Raw genomic sequence first — 20,857 nt, 5'->3', positions numbered from 1 at the left:
ACCTGTACTCACCAAACAGCGCTCACAGCTCCTGCCACGGGACCTGACACATGACAGTGCATTCATGGAAAGGTATAAGGCATTTTCTGAGAGAGACGTTAGCTCCTTGTCTCTCCACTCCGCATACTCTGCGCAGACCAGTTCTCCGAAGCACACTAAAATTAGAACCACCTGGCCTTCCCTCAAGGCCGGGTCTCAGATGTGCTGAGAGTTGCTGAGAAACGCTCACTGTGCCTTGGGATTTTCTTCTCTGATGCAGTTTCACTGTCTGAGCAGGGTGGAGAGGCGTGTCTGATAGGCCACAGCCCAGCCAAAGTCTGTGGAGCTCTCAGAAATGTGTATCCCAGCACCATAAAAATGGAACGATTACGCAAAGACAGCATGTCTTTCAGGCCAAGAGGAAGGATGGGGAGGTGAGAGTTGCAGGCTCTTGGATGACTGTGTGTTTAGCTAAACATGTTACAAATAGGATTCTTATTAGTCAAATTTTTCCACAGTCTTTTGCATGGCCCATTGTTAGTGTCCACATCAATATTTGAATGGTAAGGATATCAAGTCTGTCTGACGCACAAGTTGTTTGCATGTATTTGTGGGTTTAGGTTGATGTGAAGATAGTAGTCATACAGTGTAAGTAATTCAGTTGCCTTCGAGGCTACAAGGTCACAGTGTGACAGAACCTGTTTTGTACACATCAGTGGACTGGCATGAAACGAAACGTGATAGATCAGATAAGCAATAATGAAATTGTGTATTGGCACACTTTTCTTGAGGGGCAGGTTAAAAGCTTAAGTTATGCTAAAGTCTGTTGTATGTTTGATAAATTCAATTTCTATACACAACATGAATAAATCATACTAAAGAGGTTTCTAAGACCATAGAGACACATAATGTAATGGGTATAATCACAAACTTGATTATATAAGCCATTATTTTCCTATGCTTTATGGCTGTCTGTGTCATCTGACTGCTCAGAATAGGATAGTGCACTCATTATTCCAGTGTATGACTGTGATAATTAATGTTCTCGTCTGTCTACTGAGTGGTTCAAAACAGAGCTGTACCATTGACCCTTCCACAGAGACATTACTCATCCAATCACAGAGGAGGAGAGGGATCAAATTACAAACGCTTCAATCTCATGGGGCTTATTGTGATCTATTGAACATTTTCAGATATTGCTGCTGTTACCAAAACGGCTAAAACTTACTTCTTGGGTTCCTGCAGTTCCATACAGTATGCTGAAACAATCTTAGCAATGTTAATGCATGAACCAAAACACAAAGAAGCAAAAAATTTGTAATCAGAAGCCAGCTAACTGCATGAGCACTGACTGCTGAAATATCTCTTATGAGGGGAAACTGAGATGTATAAATTTCTCTGTTAGCTTATTCAGAAAAAGCTTGGCAAGCAGCCACAGTGGAGCTTAAATATTAAATGATCAGACAATGCCTCACAGACAGCTGTTCCATAAAAAAATTTATAGAAAGAAGCAATAAATGCAGGATTTTGTGTAAATGCATTTTTGTGTAAATGCAATGTAACAAATACACACTATTTGCTGGAGCAGCACCATAGGGGAAATGCTTCACACTGACATGGTTTTATGAGTGTTTGTATATGCTATTGTCTCAGGGATTATGGGGGAAATTTTCTGTCCTATTTTCCAGGCTCATTTTGGTTACAAAGCACTGCTATATGACACATTTATACTTTGGAGAAAGTGTCACCTAGATATATAGCAGAGGCAACCATCAACACTGTGAATTATTAATATCTATTTTTTGACAAGCAGCATTTTTGTGAAAACCAGCCGAATTTCCTCATGTTTTCCCCTTGCAGCGGTCATGTAAGTAATTAAAATCTGAAAACAGAGGACCCCTCTTAAGGTTTGAGATGTGTGCCTGCAACAAAGAAATGTAGGGAATCTGGGACCGGAACAATGCAGTTGATTATGTGCGAGATCAGTTTCATAAAGGCTCTTTTTATCTTTCCCCCTCCCTGTAATGTTGCAAATGCCTGAAACCCTTCTGAGCTCCAGTGCGGTGTTTCCTGCCCCCCACCCTTGCCTCCATTGTGTAGGGTGGGGCACGAAGTTACCACACTTTGACTTGTGCACTCCAGCAGCCGGGGGACTTTGAACCGGGCCGTGCCCCATGTGGAGGAACACAATCGCGCCCCTGTGAGAGAGCTTTTTTTTTTCTCATGCTAATGTAGCTATCCTCGCATTGCATGGGAACGCTGCAGCCAGCAGGGCTGACCATTGTGCGGGAACAGGTGGGATTTCTCTGACTGTAATGAGAGCCATGTAATGATGCGCCCTTGGCCGGAGATTAGAGCGGGATGAGCCCCTGGGAATGACGTCCTCCCATGCAAACTCTCCCGGGGTTGGGGTGATGCTGTGCACTCCGGAGAACCGGTCTCCCTCCGCCCCCTCCCTTCCCTGAGAGCTGCCTTAGAATGCTCCGGAGCGGCATAATAATTCCTCATAAGTGACCGTAATCTACACAGAGCAGGAGCGAGCAGCCGCGTGTGTGTGTGAGAGTGAGCGAGTGAGTGGAGTGGCTGAGCTGGAGCCGGAGCAGAAGCGGTAGGCAGAGACGCGGGCGGGCACAGAGGCGGGCAGGCAGTCGGAGGGGGCAGTGTCTCGCTGAGGGGCTGGCAGGGGACCAGGACTCCTGCGTAGCCAGACGATGCAGTGTCAATGCAGCAGTGGCAGCCACTGAGAGAGCAGGGGGAACGGGTGCACCAAGACGGAATGCCACAGCGCGCCGCGCCGGGACACGGCTGGGGACGCGGCTGAGGGCGCGCACAGATCTCCTCTCTGCTCTGCTCCACGTCGAGAGGGAATCACGATGGGAGGCTCTCTCACCCAGCACAAGAAGACTAATGGGGCAGTCCGCCCCCACAGGCAGAAGGAAAGCAGCATGTAAGTTCAGAAAGTTCCTGTCCTCTAGGTTTGATCTTGCCATCTTTGAAGTGGATTAATCTTCCTTTGGCAAGGCTATAAGGGTAAATCTCTGATGTGATGAAGCGCATCATTTTTTTTTCCTCCAAAAATGGAGCAGAATACCCAAAGGGAGAATGTCTCAATTCTCTTTGCTCTTGTCAGATGTTCCCTGAGTCTCGTCTGGTTTTATGAAGTGTGTCATTGCTGTGTATCCGCCAGTGTTTTGGAGGCAAAGTTTAGACTTCTCTGTGTACTTATCACTTGGCGGCTGGTCATAGACACGGTGCCTTTGAAGTCAGTATAGAGCTCACTGTTAGAAAGCAGGACACCCTTGTTGAATGGGCTGCTTAACCTCTTGCAGAATTCCCTGTTAGTCCCAGTGTTTCTCTACCCATCTCTGCTGGTTTCTGCTGTGAGCCCCTGCTTTTTGCCTTATCGCATTAAGTGTGGAGTTTGTTCACGCTGCTTTGTTCCCAGTTTATCCTGCAAAGTGAAAGTTCACTTTGAGTAAATTAAATATTAAAGCAATGAATGACGTGAGTGATTGAATGCACTGAAATGCAGACTCTCAAATAAGCCAACATACTGCACACACCCAGCAAAAATACCAACAGAGGATAAGGCTCTATATATGTATGAAGTGTGTCTAACCTCCTTATAAAATGTGGTGAATGCTACAGCATTACAGCATGTGAGTACATGAGCGCGTGTGCATTGATTCGCACTTTCTCCTTGAAGGGGAGACGAGCTGGCATTGAGAGTACGTGACACAAATACAACACAACATTGTGAGTTTTAGCGTCCGTCGACGGGGGAGGGAATTGTTCGTTATTGCATTTTTTATGAGCGTCCCAGACTGCCGTCTCTCTCCCGGAGTGGTCGGGCACCTTGGGAACTGAAAGTGCGTTCTGTTGAGTGCCGTCTGCGCAGTAAAGCAGTCCATCACTCTGGCTTTCACGTCACTTTATGGCCTCTGCAGCCCCATCCATCAGCAGGACCCGCGCCGACTCGCTCCGCCCTGCTGCCGCCTGCAACTACTCCCGACGTGCATGTGTTCATCGGTGACTGGGGACAGGGCGACGTTAGAGTCACTGTTGATTAGGCGTGTTAGCCATGATGGCGCAGGGGGCAGAGAGATTGCAAATGCCGTCCAATGTGGACTTTTCTCTGTGTTTCATCAGGCACATACGGTACCAGTCAAAAGTTTGGACACACCTGCTCATAGAAGGGTTTTTCTTTATGTTCACCAATTTCCACATTTTAGAGTAATAGTAAAGAAATCAGACCTATGAAATAACACAAATGGAATTGTGCAGTGACCAATAAAAGTGTTAAACAAATCAAAACTATCTTATATTTTACATTCTTCAAAATGTTTAAAAATATTTTATAAAATTTATTTTTTGGAAAGAAATTCATACATAGGCATCGACTTCACAATTTATATTTGTCTAAGACACAAAAGTCAAGCATTTAAGAATAAATCTTTAGATCAAAATGTCTTTGATGCATGTTTCCCACTATCTTAATCAGGTGTGTCCAAACTTTTGACTGGTACTATACATGCCACTAGCCCCAGGTTTATTTCTCTTACAAATTGGCAGAAGGATAACTGTTGGGGGCTGGGCGGCCAGAAGTGGGAACTGCTCTAAAAAAGGGAAAGTTAATGTCAGTGGCTTGGATGTTCCGTTCAAGCTAAGCTCAGTCGAGATAATGAGAGGCTTCTGGAGGTCACGTTTGATTCTATTTACTGAATTGGAAATGCAGCAGCCTGTGTTTAAAGAAAAACAACAAAACAACCCTCGGCATTAGAAGGAAGTCTGCAGTTTTAATAGGTTCTAAGAGACAGGTAATGACCACGGTTGTAGGCCTAGACATCATATAAAGTAGCTCTAAGCCCCTGTATGAAAATTGATTTTTATCAGTAGAAATGATACATTTTCATAGGCCTGTTTTCTAGGTCAGTGGTGTTTCATACTGTGTTCAGGTGAGCCTGAGAATGGAGCAGAACAGAAACCATTCCATTGACCTTGTCTGTGTGTCTACAGGAGCACTGTATGCGGAAGGTTCAGCAATGGGGGTAAAATTCTCTTCTCTTCTCCTCTGATCTCTGATGTTGCATGTCTCACGCTGACCCTCAGAGTTGCCTGTCTGTCCTTCACACACACCTCTGTAGAGAGGCTGAAGTACCAGCCCCCACCTCAGCCCTGGTCTCTTTCTCCCCCTAATCCTTGGCAACTGAATCGAAACCCAGCCCATTCTCCAAAACCGCAGCTCTCAATGGCCCCCATTTCCATACAAATAAGCTCTTAAGCTCCTTACACTGTATCTTTCCCCTTTCAAAATAAAGACTATAGAATCAGTGGTCAGGTGGCTGTTATTCATCATTGAGGAAGTCTTAGATTGTGTCCGGGTGCTCTGCTTAAAAGCATGTGTTCATTAAATCAATATAGTGCATCTCCTACTGGCTGACATTGTGTTGAGGTTTTTATTACAAGTGTTATTTTTGACATTAAGATTTATTTATTTTTACTTCGTTCAAGAGTGGTATTGATTACCTCCTCCAGAAAATTTGACTTGTGATGGAACGCATGTAAACAGACCTTTTAAAAAGAAACCTTTTGTTGTAAATTCCTCTAGAAAGAATTTTGGAAACTGTAATATCTATAACCTGTGTGTCCTTAAAAATAAGAGACTTCAACCATGGATAACCATGGATAGCTTTATCTGTGTAATTCACATACATTTATCCTTAGACTTCAATTAAGTGCAGTTTAACACTCAACCCTAGTCATAGAAAAGCCTTTGTGAATTGTGTAGAAAAGGATATTCACGGAAACAATCACAAAGCACCTTATGTGATTCTGAGAACTGCTATCCCCACCCTTGTCTTTGATTGTTTTGTTTTTAATATTGTCTCCCAGGTGTATTTTAGATGAGTTGCTGGTGGATGTTTTCCTCTGTGGGCGCAGGGAACAGTCACAGTACGACACTGCTATGTTTATAAGTCTGCCCAGCAGGATAAGAAATGGAGCAGCTAGTTCCCTTCTTTCCAGAAGCTTTTGCTTTCTATTTTTAGTGAACAGCTCTCTGTGTGAAGTGGAACAGTCATCTGAGGGATAACGTTTGCCTTGCAAATGCGCTGTGTATCTCGTCTGTGTGTAGATGCACTGAGGAAGACTGTCTGCGTGGTGATGCTCTTCGCTGGGCTGAACTGGCGGATGAATTGGGATGGGGACAGTAGTCTGGTTAGTCCACTTAGTCGAGCGAGACAGTGCTTGACCAAACAATAGTGTGTAGGAGCCCCGTGTATGAGTCTGCATCAGGCCCCAGATGTCCTTGGAAGCTCTACCTCGCCAGACACTGCTCCAATTGTGCCTGCTCTTCATTCTGTGTACCATTGTCTAGCAATTTCACACTCCCTGTACATCATCAGCGCTCGCTCTGATTGGCCAGGGGACGAGCTTGCATTGTCATGCAAAAATAGTGCGCTCTGCTACCCCTCCGGAGATTGACCTTCAGTGCGTTTTCCCCTGACCCCAGTGGAATGACCTAGTCTGTCTCTCACAGTGACAGGCAGTCTCTCTCAGGCTACACATGCACGGGATGGCACTGCCTGACGACATATTAAATAACCTCTGGCACGGCATGCTGTGTATGCTTTTAAAAATCTCTCGGTTCAGATGAAAGCAAATTGCTAAAACTCCATGGTTTAGTGCAACAAATGGATTTAAACAGGCTTTATTGGAGACACAGTATTTTGGTTTAGACAAAAAATACTGCTTGTATTTGGGTCCTGTCTGTGGCTGATGTCATTAGAATACAAAGTAAATTCCAGCAACATTCGGTCTGCTGTGGGTGGGGTCACATGTTGAAATTTGAACTGGGATGGCAGTACAGCCTAGTGGTAAGAAGAAGGACTCGTAACTAAAAGGTTGCTGGTTCGATTCCCCACTAACACACAATTGCTTCAGTAAAAATCCAGCTATACAAATGGAAAACATTTGTATGTAAAAATTGTAACCAATGTAAGTCTCTCTGGATAAAAGCCTCAACCAAATGTCAATAATGTATTATAATGTAATGTTGGGGGAGACAAGCATGGATAGGTCACAGTGTTGATCTTTCATTCTCCACATGAACATGCTATCTGCTGGGAGAATGACAAGGGGGGCAATGCTCTACTTTAACATGGCAGAAAGGACATTGCTCTTATGAAAATCGAAAATGTCGCCTTGTGCAGACGCCATCCTTAAAGTCACCATCAAAGCAATGTTAATCACTCCTCTTTCCTTCCCTCAAGCTAAAGATGGCACTGGGAGGAGACTGACCTGGATACAGCCGAGAAAGCATTAAAATCTGAGAGCAGTTATAAATATTCAGTCCTGCCTCAGGATACTGCAGCATCCTTCTCTGACCATGCTCTGGGTTTGAACCTGTGTAAAAATGAAGCTGGTGAGGAATTGTGTTCATCCCTTTCCCTAAACCCTACTTGCGCTTTTGATGAAGGAAAGCTGACACAATCGTTAGCATTAGCAAGGAATTGAGAACAGCTGTTGACTTGGGGTTCTTCTGACTAAATATCAGAAGAAGCCTATGACGCTCCAAGTAACTTAGTACCACCATGCATTGCAAACAGGTGTGATTCCTCATAAGTTTGCAAAGAAGTGCATATCAGCTTTTACATCCTGTAATGGTATCTCCATTTAGGTAGGAACGCATCAGTTTTTCCTTGAATTTTCTCCTGATCGTCTTTGCAGTGTGTATTTAGGCAGCGGGTGAAAGCATTTCTTAGACATTATAGGTCAGTTAACATATCTGTATGTACCTTAAATCAGCTCAAAGTATGGTAGTGACTGGCATGCTTTGTATGGTTTTATATGGCCTCTGAATGTTGTGAGGAGCAGTGGCGTGTTTACTAGTGAGTTAAGACTGTGTAGCACATTACCCAAACTGATACAGGGAAGGTGAGGACATTACTCTTTATCCTGTTTTATGCAATATGCATGTGAGTGAGTTATGTAATGCTCTTTAGACTTAAACTACATCCCCAAGGTGAGGCTGTGATGTTTTCTGCCCTCATTACTGTGTGTATGGGTGGTGTTGGCTCTGTGTAATCTCTCTGTTGTCTTGCTACTAAGGGGAATGCATGAGTCATTAATATTTAAACATCTATCATGGCATCTGCCTGGCCCACGGTTTGACAGCCATCTGAAGTACTTGTGAGTGTGTGCATCTTTAATGACAGAGAAAGAGAGCCAAGTAGGAGATGGAAGAGTGATGCGCGATGCAGCCCTGTGTCCATCCATGTGTCAGTGCTGTGGGATTTTTAATTACACAGCCAGGAATTAATGGATTCTGTGCAGTCAAAGACGAGTGGGAAATCACTGGACTTGGACTGCAGTTTTCTAATCCTGTCTCTCAGTGGGTAGCTGTATGAACTGCATTTGCACAATTCTGCCTTTTCCCTATGTGCCTCTATTTTCTGGACCCTGTTTTTGGCCTTGTGGCATGTTTTCTGCAATTTTCTTGCTACCTCTGGCTATTTTAATCATTTTGCATTGTTGATCAATTCACCTTAAACGCCACTAGATGGCTTAGTTTCTCCTTACTGGTGAAAGCATACTGGGTATCATGACAGTCTTGTTTTAGGAATTGAAGGGATGTGGGGAAAAGAAGGTCTCCAGTCTAAAACTTTAATGCAGTGTAAGTGGTCAGTTTTGCTATTTTTTATGTGACTAACCTGGGCTACCATAAACTATGAAAATGAAAAATATTGTGATGGTTCAGTATTTAAAAAATATTTTAGTAGTGAAAAAGAATGGTTCCAGATACAGTGAGGGTCTATGTGTAGAAGAGATTCTCCCCATTATCTCTATGTAGACTGTTCAAATGGAGTGGCCAGAATATATTTTTTTAACTTGTCAGTTAATATCATGAGAATACGAGTATCTATGGTTGTTGGGGTATTCAATAACATGAGGCAGCACCGTAGTCTGGGTGAGTCCCAAAGGAGGTGTTGGGCCTGTTAATATGACCCACATTGGGGAAGGGGGTTGGGGAGAGTGGCAGGGAGTGGGACAGTGGTGGTGTGAGGGTTTTTTTGTCTGTCTGCTCAGGGGAAATGGGGACAAATAGACAAATCAATAAAACTCTCAGTTAGGGGTAATTGTGCTATCTGGGACATTGCAAATTCCATTGTGTCCATACTTGCGTGATAAATTAGAGGTATGGAATAATTATGTACTCTCTTTCAACTTGATGTACTGTAGTATTGACTGTATTTGTAGGAGGTCCTGAGGTTGTGCAGTGTACAAGGTTATGTTTTAGCCATGCTAACCCTAAGAGTGCAGAATAGGATGCTGACTTGCTTACTGCCCTCAACTGGAGAAAAGAAGTTAGAATCTTCATTGACACCAAGTGGCCAGGAGAGGGAGGCTTTTCCCATCTGGAAGTTTGTGTTGTTTTTGGAGAATTATGTCTTGTCTATTGCCATTTGACTGAGATAAAAATAACAATGATTATTATACTAAACATTGCTAACCCATGCTACTGTGCTTTGCTAGAATTAAAACAAGCTTGCTTATTGTGATTTGGAAATAATATTTGAAGTGATGTGAAGGATTTAGTTTTGTGTGTTTTTTTTAAATCTCAAACTACTACAAATTCTGAATTGATCAAGAATGGGACTGTAGTAACAGTACTATCATCCCACAGGTACTGTGCATCACACTTTATCCACTTAATGGTATTGGAAACTGAGGCCCATTGTCTCTGGTGGAGAAGATGAGAGCTTCTCTGTAGGAGCTCTGGGACTGTGTGAAACAGCAGGATCATCGGTGGCTCAAACAGATCAGCCATCTCAGGATCCACTGTTCTCTTAAATCCTTCTTTGGTTTCATGTTTCACTTGGAGCACATCACTGTTTCATTACAAGCAGAAACCAACATCTTCTGAACTCCTTTCAGATTTATTTGGGAGGGTGCTTTCACGTCAGCCACATGACTGTGGCTTGTGCACTAACATTAGAGGGTATGAAAACATCCAACCAGTGCTTGTGACTACATTAGCTCTGTTTCATTGTTACAGAAAAAAACAATAGGAAACAGCTGCCCTGCACATTCTGTGTTTGGGTCTATGTTCTAGAGCTTGATTTTTGTTCTGGGCCTGTGTTGTTGCAGTTCTCAGTATCTGTTCTAGGTCTAGACATGTGCATGTGTTCGAGAGAGAGAGGCCTGTGCGCTCGGCCTGTTCTCTGCAGCTGCAGCTAGGTCCATGTGCCCAGCCAGCGTTCTAGAACGAGCGGCGTGTTCTGTATCCAGACTCGTGTCCTGTGTTTTTGGATCTGATTGTGTTCTGGAGCCGGGCCCGCTCTGGGCCAATTGGGCTTCTCCTGCTCAGCCAACCTTCCGTGTCCTTGCTGGGGCTATTCCTGGCACAAGCGGAAGGTCTGTTATGTAAGATTTTTCCGATTCCTTTCCCTTGTCTTGTTTTTCTTTCCTCCCCCATTTCTATACTTGTGAACAAAAGGGAGCCGGAACACCCTGTGTTTTCTCTTTTCCGATCCAAAGGGAAAGGGCACAGCCTGGCAGTACGTGAGCCTGCTACTGTCCCGCTGAGGAATTAACCTAAACGATTAATTAATTGTAGCACAGTCACGAGGAGACCTTACCCTAGTCGATTGTTTCCTCCGTCTGTCTCATCATGCTTGCTGCAGCCCATGTACTCTTTGCAGCTGTCATATACATGTTTTTTCTCTGTTCTTAAGTTGGATACTTTGCTGTGGGCACTTCCACTTTTCTACAAGATATTTTAGTTCTGTCACAGAGTAATGCTGCTGTTTCTCGGTATAGAACCACACTATTGTATTCCCCATGCAGGTCAGGGTTTGTAATGTGAACACGGAGTAAGGAGGATCTCAGCTCATAATTTTATATGGTCCTGATCAGAGGAAAGGTCAAGCACGGCAGAACAGGGCCAAACACTGAAAAAAATCACGTCTGAAATGAGGTCCGCAGTCCTAGGGCAGAGTGCATTCAGTTGAGCTTGTGTGAAAGCGTGAAGACACATGGAGGTGAAGCCATTACTCTCTGCGTTCACAGCCTTTGAAGTCAGGTTTGGTTACACAGCAAACCTCTTCAGGATGTATGTCCTACTTTTCCTTAAAGGCCTTGGAGGCCTACAGGCTGAACATCAGTCTTTGTTTATTTGACATTAGAACACACCAAGCAGACAGTGGCATTTTCCAGTTTTTTTGAGTCATGCTTCCTCTGGTCCTGTCCACTTCTACCATTAATCAGTTTGTACTGGTTTCAGCGTCCCTATCCCCCGATTCCTCCTTCTGTTAATGGAATGCGAGTGAAGCAGTATGATGTGGGTGGGGGAACGTATCACCCAAAGGCCAGGGTGCGCACTCGTTCCTCTGAGAGGGTAGCAGATCCCTATCCATAAATTAAGCCTGGGCTAGTGCCTGAAGTGCTCTTGACCAGCCTGGAATTCCTGGCATTCTGCTCCTTTGCCCAACTCCTTTTCTTTTTTCCCCCTTTTTTCCACATGAGAGCTTCAAGCAATCAGAGGGATTCAGAGGCACTATAGGCCCGAGAGAGAGATTCACAGGGATCATTTGGAGTCTGCTTGAAGTACAGTACAAAACCAGCGATGAAGTAATCATTAAGACGTGCACTGTTGTCCACACTGCTGTGCCTGGCAGGGAATTGTCAAGCGATTCTGTGTATCATGTTGAAATTGTGTCATGTAAAGAGAAAAGGGTAAAGGATGTTGAGTCTCCTCAGCTCTCAGCGGAGGGAGTCTCTGTCTGTCTCTGGGAGGAGTGCACAGCGCTGCTCACTCCAGTTGTTTGCAGAGGCTTGCGGGCTGTTTTCCTAGCTCCCGCTGTGGCTTTGCTTGGGCGTGTCTCTCCATGTGTGTTTGAAATATGAAACCTCTCTCTTTTTTTTCATTCCTCCAGGGTTATGTAAAGGAATCAGCAGTCAGGCTCCCGTCTGAGCGAGGTTAAGACTCTTAAAACTTTCCTGAGTGAGCGGTGGAGAACTGGGTGGGCTTTTGTTTTGTTCCCTTCGAGCAGAATAAGACATGGAGTCCTGTTGCCCCACAGCGCTGCCAACGCTGCACTGTGCCAGGCAAAGCCAGCTTTAATGATAAAGTGGCCTGTTTTGTTCATGCTGAGGTCATAGGTGAAGGAGGTTACTTGATGATTCACGTCTTTTGAGGAGCAAAAAATTGAGCGGCACTCTCTCTTAAGCCCTCGAAATGGCACCAATCCCAAGTATCGATGAGGAAAACCCTAGAAGCGTATAAGGATTTGGGCTTTCCCCTTTTCTCATTTCATCCTGTTTTAATTCAACCAGACACCTGGGCAGTGATGCTGATGTAGTTTTCATTCCATTTACCACGTGTGGAGAGAAGAGAAACAGCCGTAAAACTGTCATGTGCAAAGATGATGTTTTCTGAATGACGTATCCATTATTATACCATCTTTTCCCCCAGGACTCTTTTGTATTGAAAGGATGCTTTGCGTGTGCAGCCTACTCCTTAAAATCTCCCTCTACTGCTGCACTGTATTGCGTGGCATCCTGTGTTTCAGGGTCCATAGATTCTCCTGCAGTCATGATCCAAGGGGTCTCAGGTGGTGTTGTGTAGCATTTGTATATTTACAGCTGTTCTAGGCTGAGACCAGATTTCAACCAATATGAAACAATGGGAATCTCAGGGGATAGGTCAGCCATCACTCTTTTGCATTTTTACATACACCTTTCAAATGAAAAGGGGATGGCAATGAGAGGTTTCCACTCCCCTTTAAGTAAATGTGGAAATATGCAGTTTAAAGCAAAACCGGATTAATCATGGTTGATTTGTTGTGGAGAATGAGCTCTGTAGCCTCATTCAAGTGGCTGTGTGCAAATGTGAGTTATGTAAGCGGTGAAGCATCTCGCGTCTCGCCTGGTGTGGTGGGAAGCAGGCAGTATTCCAACGGCTTGCCCGGCTTCAGTCGTGTTCGTAAAATAACCCTGGGAGTGACTCGTCTCCAGTCAAGCCCTCTGATGGTACCTTTTATACCTGTCCCTGGAGATTTTAGCTATCACCATCACCAGCTCTGTCTCTTCATGTCAGACTAAAAATCCGCAGGCCTTATGATTTGTGTATTTGGTCAGATCATCCATCCACCCACTATTACAGGCTAAATATTTTCCTTAAAGTAGTATGAGGTGACATAATGGTTAAGTCACTGGGTGATGAGGAAAATGATTGTAGACACCCAGGCAGTGCACTAACTGCACAGAGCAGAGCCATTATTTACCATCTAGTAATGACACAGGACCAGGCACTATGTCATTAAAACAACAAAGGCAGTCTTTTCCAGGGCTTAGGGTCCCTGGAGTTAATCATTACCTGCTGGTAGACACATATCATTACCAACGGTTATGAGTCTGACAGGCCTCAGTTACTGTAGGCAGATGATAGTGGGTCACATTGAAGGTTCGCGTATTTCAGTGTGACCTCTGAATACCTGTCGTCTGGGGGTCTGCATTGAGTTGGCATATAAGCACATCTATTAATCACAGGAGTGTCTCAAATTTCTGAGGATGTCTGGCATTTTTGTCTGACTGGGCCATGAATTTAAGATGAATGAAAAAGATTTAATATTATTAGGGATCGTCTGCTGGGATGGTCTTGACTGTGGTGCTGGTTTCAGTGTATTCAGTTGTAATGCATAGTAGTTGCATAAATGGAATTGTTTTGTGGCTATTGCTTAAATGCAGTTTAAAGATTGCACATAATTGTCAGTGTGGGATTAAATTAAACTGACGACAGTCCAGACAAAGTGACTGTCACGTTTGTTTTGATCACATTAGGTTAAAGATGCAGTATTAATGTTACATTTCACCTCTGAGCTATTTCTCAGAGTACCACGTTGGTATTAGTTTCAATGTGGAAGAAAGGCAACCCTGTAGCTTAAACTGTAATGGAGTGCCATTAATCAAGCTTACTGGGCAGTTGTTCGGGTTCTGACTTTCTCTGCCTTCTGGCACGGGCGGGCCAGAGATGAGCTGAGATAAAGGCCTGCACGCTTAAGAAGACCTGCAGCTCCGCATGAATGAAAATGAGGATTAAGACTTTCCTCCGTGGTAAAGGTCTTGCATACTACACCCTCTGGTCTGTTACACAGTGCTGATACTCTGAATACACAGCCATTACTGGGAACCAACTGCCATTCCACAACTCTGTGTGTGTGTGTGTGTGTGTGTGTGTGTGTGTGTGTGTTTTTATCATGGACATAATTCAGTCTTTCAGCCTTCATATTCAGACAGCTAAGAGTCAACTTTCAGAGCCCCAAGCTCTGCAACTGCAAGGTAGTGAAAGCAGGCTGAGGTGTAGCTGCTGTAGTTTGTACAGCTGTTCTCCACTCTATAGCTGCTCTAATGTGTGATTCTTCACTGATTCCTATCCCACTGCATTCTAGCAAACAGCCTGATGCTGTACTCCTCAGCTGATCTGCTCTCCTCTGTTTTTTTTGCACGAGAATGGCAAAGCCGCTCTCCTCCTCTGTACATCAGGGAAGTACCACTCTTTCAAAACAGGGCTGAACTGGTGTAATTTGTTAGGCAGAAGGTTCTTTTGAAACAGGAAACTTGCACCTCCCCCCCCCCTTTCTCTGACAATAGATCAGCCCTGAAACAGTGAGAGGAGGGGAGGGCTGGGGATGGGGGGGGCGGAGAGCTAGACAAACTCTCTCGCTCTCTCTCTCTCCGGAGAGTGAGCGAGCTATCTGGCAGCCAGCTGATCGTTGCTCTGGCATTCAGAGAGAGAGGGAGCTGGGCGAGTGGCAGAGCCTCATAGGAGAGCCGTTGGTCCTGTAACACCCAGGAAGAAAGAGGAAGCTGAGAAAACAAGTCGGCCAGAGGTCCGTTCCAGGAAGGGAAGTGCCCCAGTACAATGCAGGGGGCAGACTGGAAGGGGGACTCGTGGAGGAAGTGAAGACACGGCCAGGGCTGCCGAGGCACTCGTGGTGATATAAAACCCACATCCGTGTCTCCCTCAGAGAGGGCAAGCGAGAGAAAGGGAAATAAATTTTGCACTGTTTTCAGAGTGCAAGGCGAAGCCTGTGCCCCTCTCTGTCTTGCGGCTCGCGTGAACTGAGACGAGGCTCGGCGCGCCATGTCGTACAGCCCGTGGTCCATGCTGTCGCCCGTGCAGTGGGCCAAGTGGACCTGGTCGGCGGTTCGAGGCGGAGGGGACGAGGAACAACAGCAACAGCAGGAGGAGGAGGAGGAGGGTGGCCAGCGGGCCGAGGGGGAGCTGAGGGATGAGGAAGAGCTGTCTCAGGAGGAGGAGAAGTCCGTGGGCTGCAGGCGAGTTGGTGTCACGTCTGAGTGTGGAGCCTGTGTGGTACACGTGAGGTGGTTGTGGTGATGGGGGGGGGGATGGGGCTGAGCACTCATGTATGTATATACGCACATGTGTGTGTGTGTGTGTGTGTGTGTGTGTTCAGGGGCAGGCAGGGGCTCTGATTCCACCTGTTAGAGTGGGCTGTGGGGAGCTGCTGTGTTCCTCCCCACATACAGCTTGCACATTGAGCTGCAGCGTGACTGGATGAGCCACAGAGCGAGGGGAGGCTGCCACATGATGAGACGAGATCCGGGCAGTCTGTCTGCTCTCGCCTCACCCTGTCGTTTCACTCAGCACTCCCCCCTGCTGCTCCTTCACTGTGGGGTCTGTGCGTGACGGATCTTATGGGGGGGGTGTATTCTGAATTAACCAGTAATCCAGCGGTTTTCTCCCAGGGCGTTTGTCTGTTGCTAGTTTGTTTCTGCTGCTGGCACCAGTCGGTTTATCAGGCTGATCTGCTTCAGCAGATGCCTAAAGATGCTATCTCATCCCCTTTTTGTCCCCTGCCTGCCTTCCTTGGGTTGTCACCTCCTTTAGATAACGCTTGGCACCGATCCGTTTGAATTTGGTAATAAATCTACAGCCTGGAGAAGCAACCACGTAAATTCGCCTGCCTTGATCCGCTCTGCAAAGCAGAAGTGGGGGGAAGGGAGACCAAGGCTTCAAAAAGGCTGTGGGTTCTTTTTTTTTGTGCTAGTTTCCAAGTAACCGTCCAAGATTGTAGAGGCGATCCTCAGGACCCGCTTTCTGCTCCGGCTCATTTGCATTGTGTGTTCCTTAACAGATTATCCGAGTGTTCACAGCGCACCCAACTAGTTGTGTGCTGAATTGGTCTCTCTATCTGTGTGTGTGTTTGTGCTTCAGAAGAGGGGGTCTGTGTGCACTCTGCCCCCCTGTACTGCTGCTGTTTTTCATTAGCTTGGAACATTTTAACGTGAATAAAAGTATCCGGGGTGGGAAGGTCACCCCCCGTTTGCACGTGGACATTCTCCCTCTGCTGCCCTGTTGGGGAGCATACCTTCAGTACCTGAATCTAAGCCCGACGTCCAGGCAGCAGGCCCCGAGACTCCCCCCCCCAGGGGTTGAGACAGCAGCGCGTGGGTGTGAGAGAGGAGTGAAGATGCACCCGCTCTTAATCCCCCCTCTGGGCTCAAACCTGCAGCAGTGTGGGGGGGAGGGAGGAACCGCGACAAAGGCAGGCCTTGTTCCCGGGCACCAACGTGGGTGTTGGAGCCAGAACGGGCGCCGCTCTCCTAAGGTGCAGGTGGCAACAGAGCAGGGTTGAAGATTTGAACCTTTGCCCTCCCTCACCATTTTCTCTCTGATTCATTATTTTAACACAAAGATGACTTTGTCCTGCTCTACTCTACTTCATGTAACCACTTAACCTGATAGGCAGGGTTAGTCACTGAGTGAGTGAACGGAGACTTAACAAATATATCTCTTTGAGTCAAAGATACCACAAGCTGTCTGTGTTCTCTCACTTCCTGTGTTTTTACATGAGGGGTTGGCTTGAGAGTCGTGCTGGAAACGGTCGTAACAGAACAGCAGGTGGCTAGCGCTGCAAAGAAGAGGGACTCTCCCAGGCCCTGCAGCCCAACGTTCAGATCCTGTGTACCTCTGACAATAGGTCACAGTACAGTCCTGTTCCTCTTCCCTTTTATCAATGACTAGGTAGTGGGACCATTGCCAGGGCAAACACTCCTTGCACAGTGGTTGAACAGCACTGCCATACTAGGAGACGAAACCTTAGCCTTCAAGTTACCAGCCCAGATCCCTATACCACACCATAACAGCACAGTGATAAGACAATAACTGTGTATGGTGAAGTTGGGGCAAGATTAGTGCTGATTTCCTTCCTTGTGTACGTTAGATGGCTGGTTGGGTGTTATGTACAGCCCTCTCAGCTGGTCTCCAGGTGGAGAACCTGATGGATACCTCAGGGGCAGGATGTAATCCTCTACTCTTTGCGTCTCTCATACAGCTCTGACTCTGAGGGCAACTTTGAAACGCCTGAGGCGGAGACCCCTGTCCACGGGCCGCTGAAGGACCTGGGCGTGCTGGACAACTCCACGGTCAACAGCACAGGTAAGACCTCAGTCTCCGGTATGTATGAGGAGGTGAGATGAGAAGTGTTCACTTTGCCCATAAAACTAGCAGCTAAGGATCCTGCAGCATGGAACTGATGACTCACATTGTGATCCCCCCCCCCCCCCCCCCCACACAACCATCCCCCACCACACAATGTTCCCACGCGCTCCATTTGCAGGCAGAATGCTGGAGGTCGCATCATGTGGGTTACCAAGGTAACAAGACGAAAGAGTGGGCCTCAGGAAAACGGACCGTGTCACTCCACATCTACTGAGTGCAGTCCATGATCTGGCTCGTGTTTGGCTTCGCACACCTCATACAGCAATAGGCTTTATGCGCAAAATTGGCTCTGAAGTTGAGCAAAATAGTCGATCCAATGAGTCACAGTTCACTGACAGAGTCTTTGCAAGAATGGCAGGTGATGTGTGTATGGTTTTAAAATGGCTGGAATTTGCATAGGAGGACGTGAAGCAGAGCATAAATCTGTGTCCCTGATACTAGAAGCTGAAAAATCAGTCTATCAATATTTTATGATGAGATGCGAGAGAGGAAAACTGCTCATTCTTATCACAAATTTAGGATTTTAGATCAAGAATACATGACTGAAAAGATTAGTAAATATGATATTGAGTATGTGGTACTGTGTTCTGTGAAAATAGATGTTTTTTAATTCTGTAATGTAGAATCTTTTGAGTATTTAGTTGGACAAATGCAAATGAGCTTCTCAACCGAAGCAACCGGCAGGCAGTTTTTTCTAGGTTACTCTTGTAAATAAAAGATTCACTACAGGATGGAATGATTTAGTCTAAACTATATTTAGTCATTGAGACCTCGGGAGAAATCATGATGCACTGATGCGCAATGTGTTGACTACAGAACAGCAAATTTGTCATGTATTCATGTAGAAATGGCTGCTGGCCATAACAAGACATAGGTCTGTTTTAAAAATAAGCACTTATTTACATGTTCTGCAGTAAAGTGCATCTTTTGTTGAGTCTAGTCTTGAGTGTATCACAAAATGCATGTGATTTCAGAGGGGAAATGCTGTATAACAAAATATGGTTATTAAATCCACAGATTGTCATAAAATCCAGCATGAACTCCATTGTAAAATTTAATGATGAAAATAAACAGCAGCTTTCTTCATATTTTCCCTAAAAATAGTTTCATGAATCATGGGAGAGACTGCAAATTGTCTGGCTATGAATTTGCCAGCACCACAATGTCCAGTCAGAGTGGAACGGGCTGCTCTGCAAGAACAGTAGTCAAACAAACAAAGTCAAATGCAGGAGAGTATGGAGGGAAAGTAAGTCATTAATCTCACGCTGTGTGGCAGTGACATGTTTCAGTAATGTTACTCTTGCTCTCAAGACTTGTCCTGCGCTAAGTAGTTAGGTAACAGGGCTAGTGTTCGTGTCAGGCTAAGCGTTCAGGATCAGAACAGTTGTTTTTGTCTGAAATTTGAAACAAAGGCAATCCTCTGATTTCAAGTGTTTGGCAGTGAGAATCAAAGGTCAGTGTGAAGTTGCCAAACTGATACTAGCGTTCTCCTTCCCTTGCTTTGGGATTGTGTGGTTTTCTGAGAATGGTATAAATGGTACAAAGGCTGTTTCAACAACTAAAATGTCCTGTGGTAATAAGTATTTCTTTAGCAATCTTTTTAAAAAGTAATTTTTAGGATTTGTCATGATGGGCATAATATCTTGGAAGTGGTAGTATATTTCATACAGTTTTATGAGTATATGCATGGGCTGGGAGAATGTTTGTTGCCCTGTGTTAGTGAAGATGGCGGCGTTGTCAGTTGAAAGAACATTGTGAGTGATGTTTCCTCTCTGCGCCACAAATGCTGTTCTGAGGTCCCATTCAGCAGCTGCACAGGCTGTAAATGCAGGCCTCTAAATGTTAGTGGCTGCGATCGGGTCTTTTGGCAACACATTTTGTTTTCTTCCCTTACTCGCTTGTGTTCACACTTGGACAATTTGCAGCTTTTGCAAAAAATAACATTGACAAATACAATGTCTCGTTCCAACTCATTCAAAACTGTGCATGTTAATGCTGACGCAATCCTTTTTCAAGGTGAAATAGTACATAAAGGCACATTAGTACATAAGAATACAATACAATCAAGGTTGAAATAGTACATAAAAATACAAATGAGAAAAAAACTTGTCTGCAGAATGTTGTGTGTAGGTGGACGTTTAACAGCTGTGTTTCAGAGAAGCTCTTAACATTCTGTTCCATCTGAGATGCGGGAAGGCTGTGCTAGGCCTGTCCTCCCTGTGGTATTCTCTGGAGGTGAATGCTTGCTGCTCAGATCATAGGGAGGCAATGGAAATGATATCCAGCACATTGCAAACAGACATCAGCATCTGTTCTCTCGAGATGAAGTAAACATGCTAATACATCCTGCCTTTGTTCAACAGTGCAAATGCTGATATTGGTGATATCAGATAGCAGTGTATACATAAGTATACTGCAGGGAGTTCTGTACTTTCAGTGATCTGAATCATGTCCCGTGCTAAACATTCAGGCTATTATTGTAACTGTTGCTATTAGGCCACTCGGGTTGGTGCTCTCAAGATATTTTGGCTTAATCTAGTTTTGCTTGCAGCACAATGTCATTACAGTAGAGTAAGTTCAGTAAACAACAGGCTTGTATGGATGGCTAGAGCATTACGGTTTGAATGCTTCAGGTCCAATGAGCCAGATTTTAGCAGCCCAGCTGTTAGGATGTGATTCATCAGGATGTGAACTGGACGGCAGTCTGGCATACCAGTTCAGGAACAAGGCTCAAAATTGAAAGGTTGCAGGTTCAGTTCACAGATGGTGCAATTCCATTGTAGCTTTGAGTATTCTGTCTGAATTGCTTCAGCAAATATTTAGGTGTAAAAACTTGTAACATATCAAATGTAGACCTACAATGAGCTGTGCAAATTGCCCTGAATCAGGGCAATTTGCACAGCTCATTGTATCAGGGCATCTCCCAAGCAAGTCTGTGATATGAGTGAACTGTGCTTCTGTCAGCTTCCAGTTTTGTTATATATTGAATGAGGGACAAATCAAAGTAAAAGGATTCTGTGGCATCTGTTCTGCCTATTTGGTGCAGTCGAATGCCAAAATGAAGCTTAATGACCTTGGATAACCAGTGACGCATGGTAGAACAAAAGCTTGTTCAGTTCCATTGTTTCTCTGAGGTTGCACTTTGTGTTGGATTTTCCCACAACAGAAACGGCACTGTCCATGAAAAGATTACCTCTCCTCATGGCTTGGCGCACCTACAGTAAGCCACACATGAAATGAACTCTGCTTACCTCCTCATTAAAAGGACGGAACCTCAAGATTCTGTCCTTCTGGGCCAAAATTCTATATTTATTGCCATCAGGGTGGCTCTAAACTGTAGTTATCAGAGGA

At 45.2% G+C, this 20,857-nt stretch overlaps 1 protein-coding gene across 3 annotated transcripts in view; it reads left to right on the top strand.

The window, feature by feature from the left end:
* The first annotated feature begins 2,504 nt into the window (after nucleotides 1-2,504).
* Nucleotides 2,505-20,857, top strand: part of LOC118776304 (transforming acidic coiled-coil-containing protein 1-like) — a 36,993-nt gene continuing 18,640 nt past the window's right edge. For 2 of the 3 annotated variants that reach the window (XM_036526544.1, XM_036526543.1), the window contains exons 1-2: nucleotides 14,739-15,318; nucleotides 17,340-17,443. In XM_036526544.1, coding sequence (XP_036382437.1) covers nucleotides 15,125-15,318; nucleotides 17,340-17,443 — 298 coding nt within the window. In that variant the 5' untranslated portion in view covers nucleotides 14,739-15,124. Of the gene's footprint in view, nucleotides 2,927-14,738; nucleotides 15,319-17,339; nucleotides 17,444-20,857 lie in introns of those variants that run through there. The other variant, XM_036526545.1, reaches the window with a different exon arrangement.

Source organism: Megalops cyprinoides, chromosome 4, assembly GCF_013368585.1.
Source record: "Megalops cyprinoides isolate fMegCyp1 chromosome 4, fMegCyp1.pri, whole genome shotgun sequence".
Lineage (NCBI taxonomy): Eukaryota > Metazoa > Chordata > Actinopteri > Elopiformes > Megalopidae > Megalops > Megalops cyprinoides.
The sequence above is the reverse complement of the archived record's forward strand: the minus strand, read 5'-3'. Positions and strand labels throughout refer to the sequence as shown.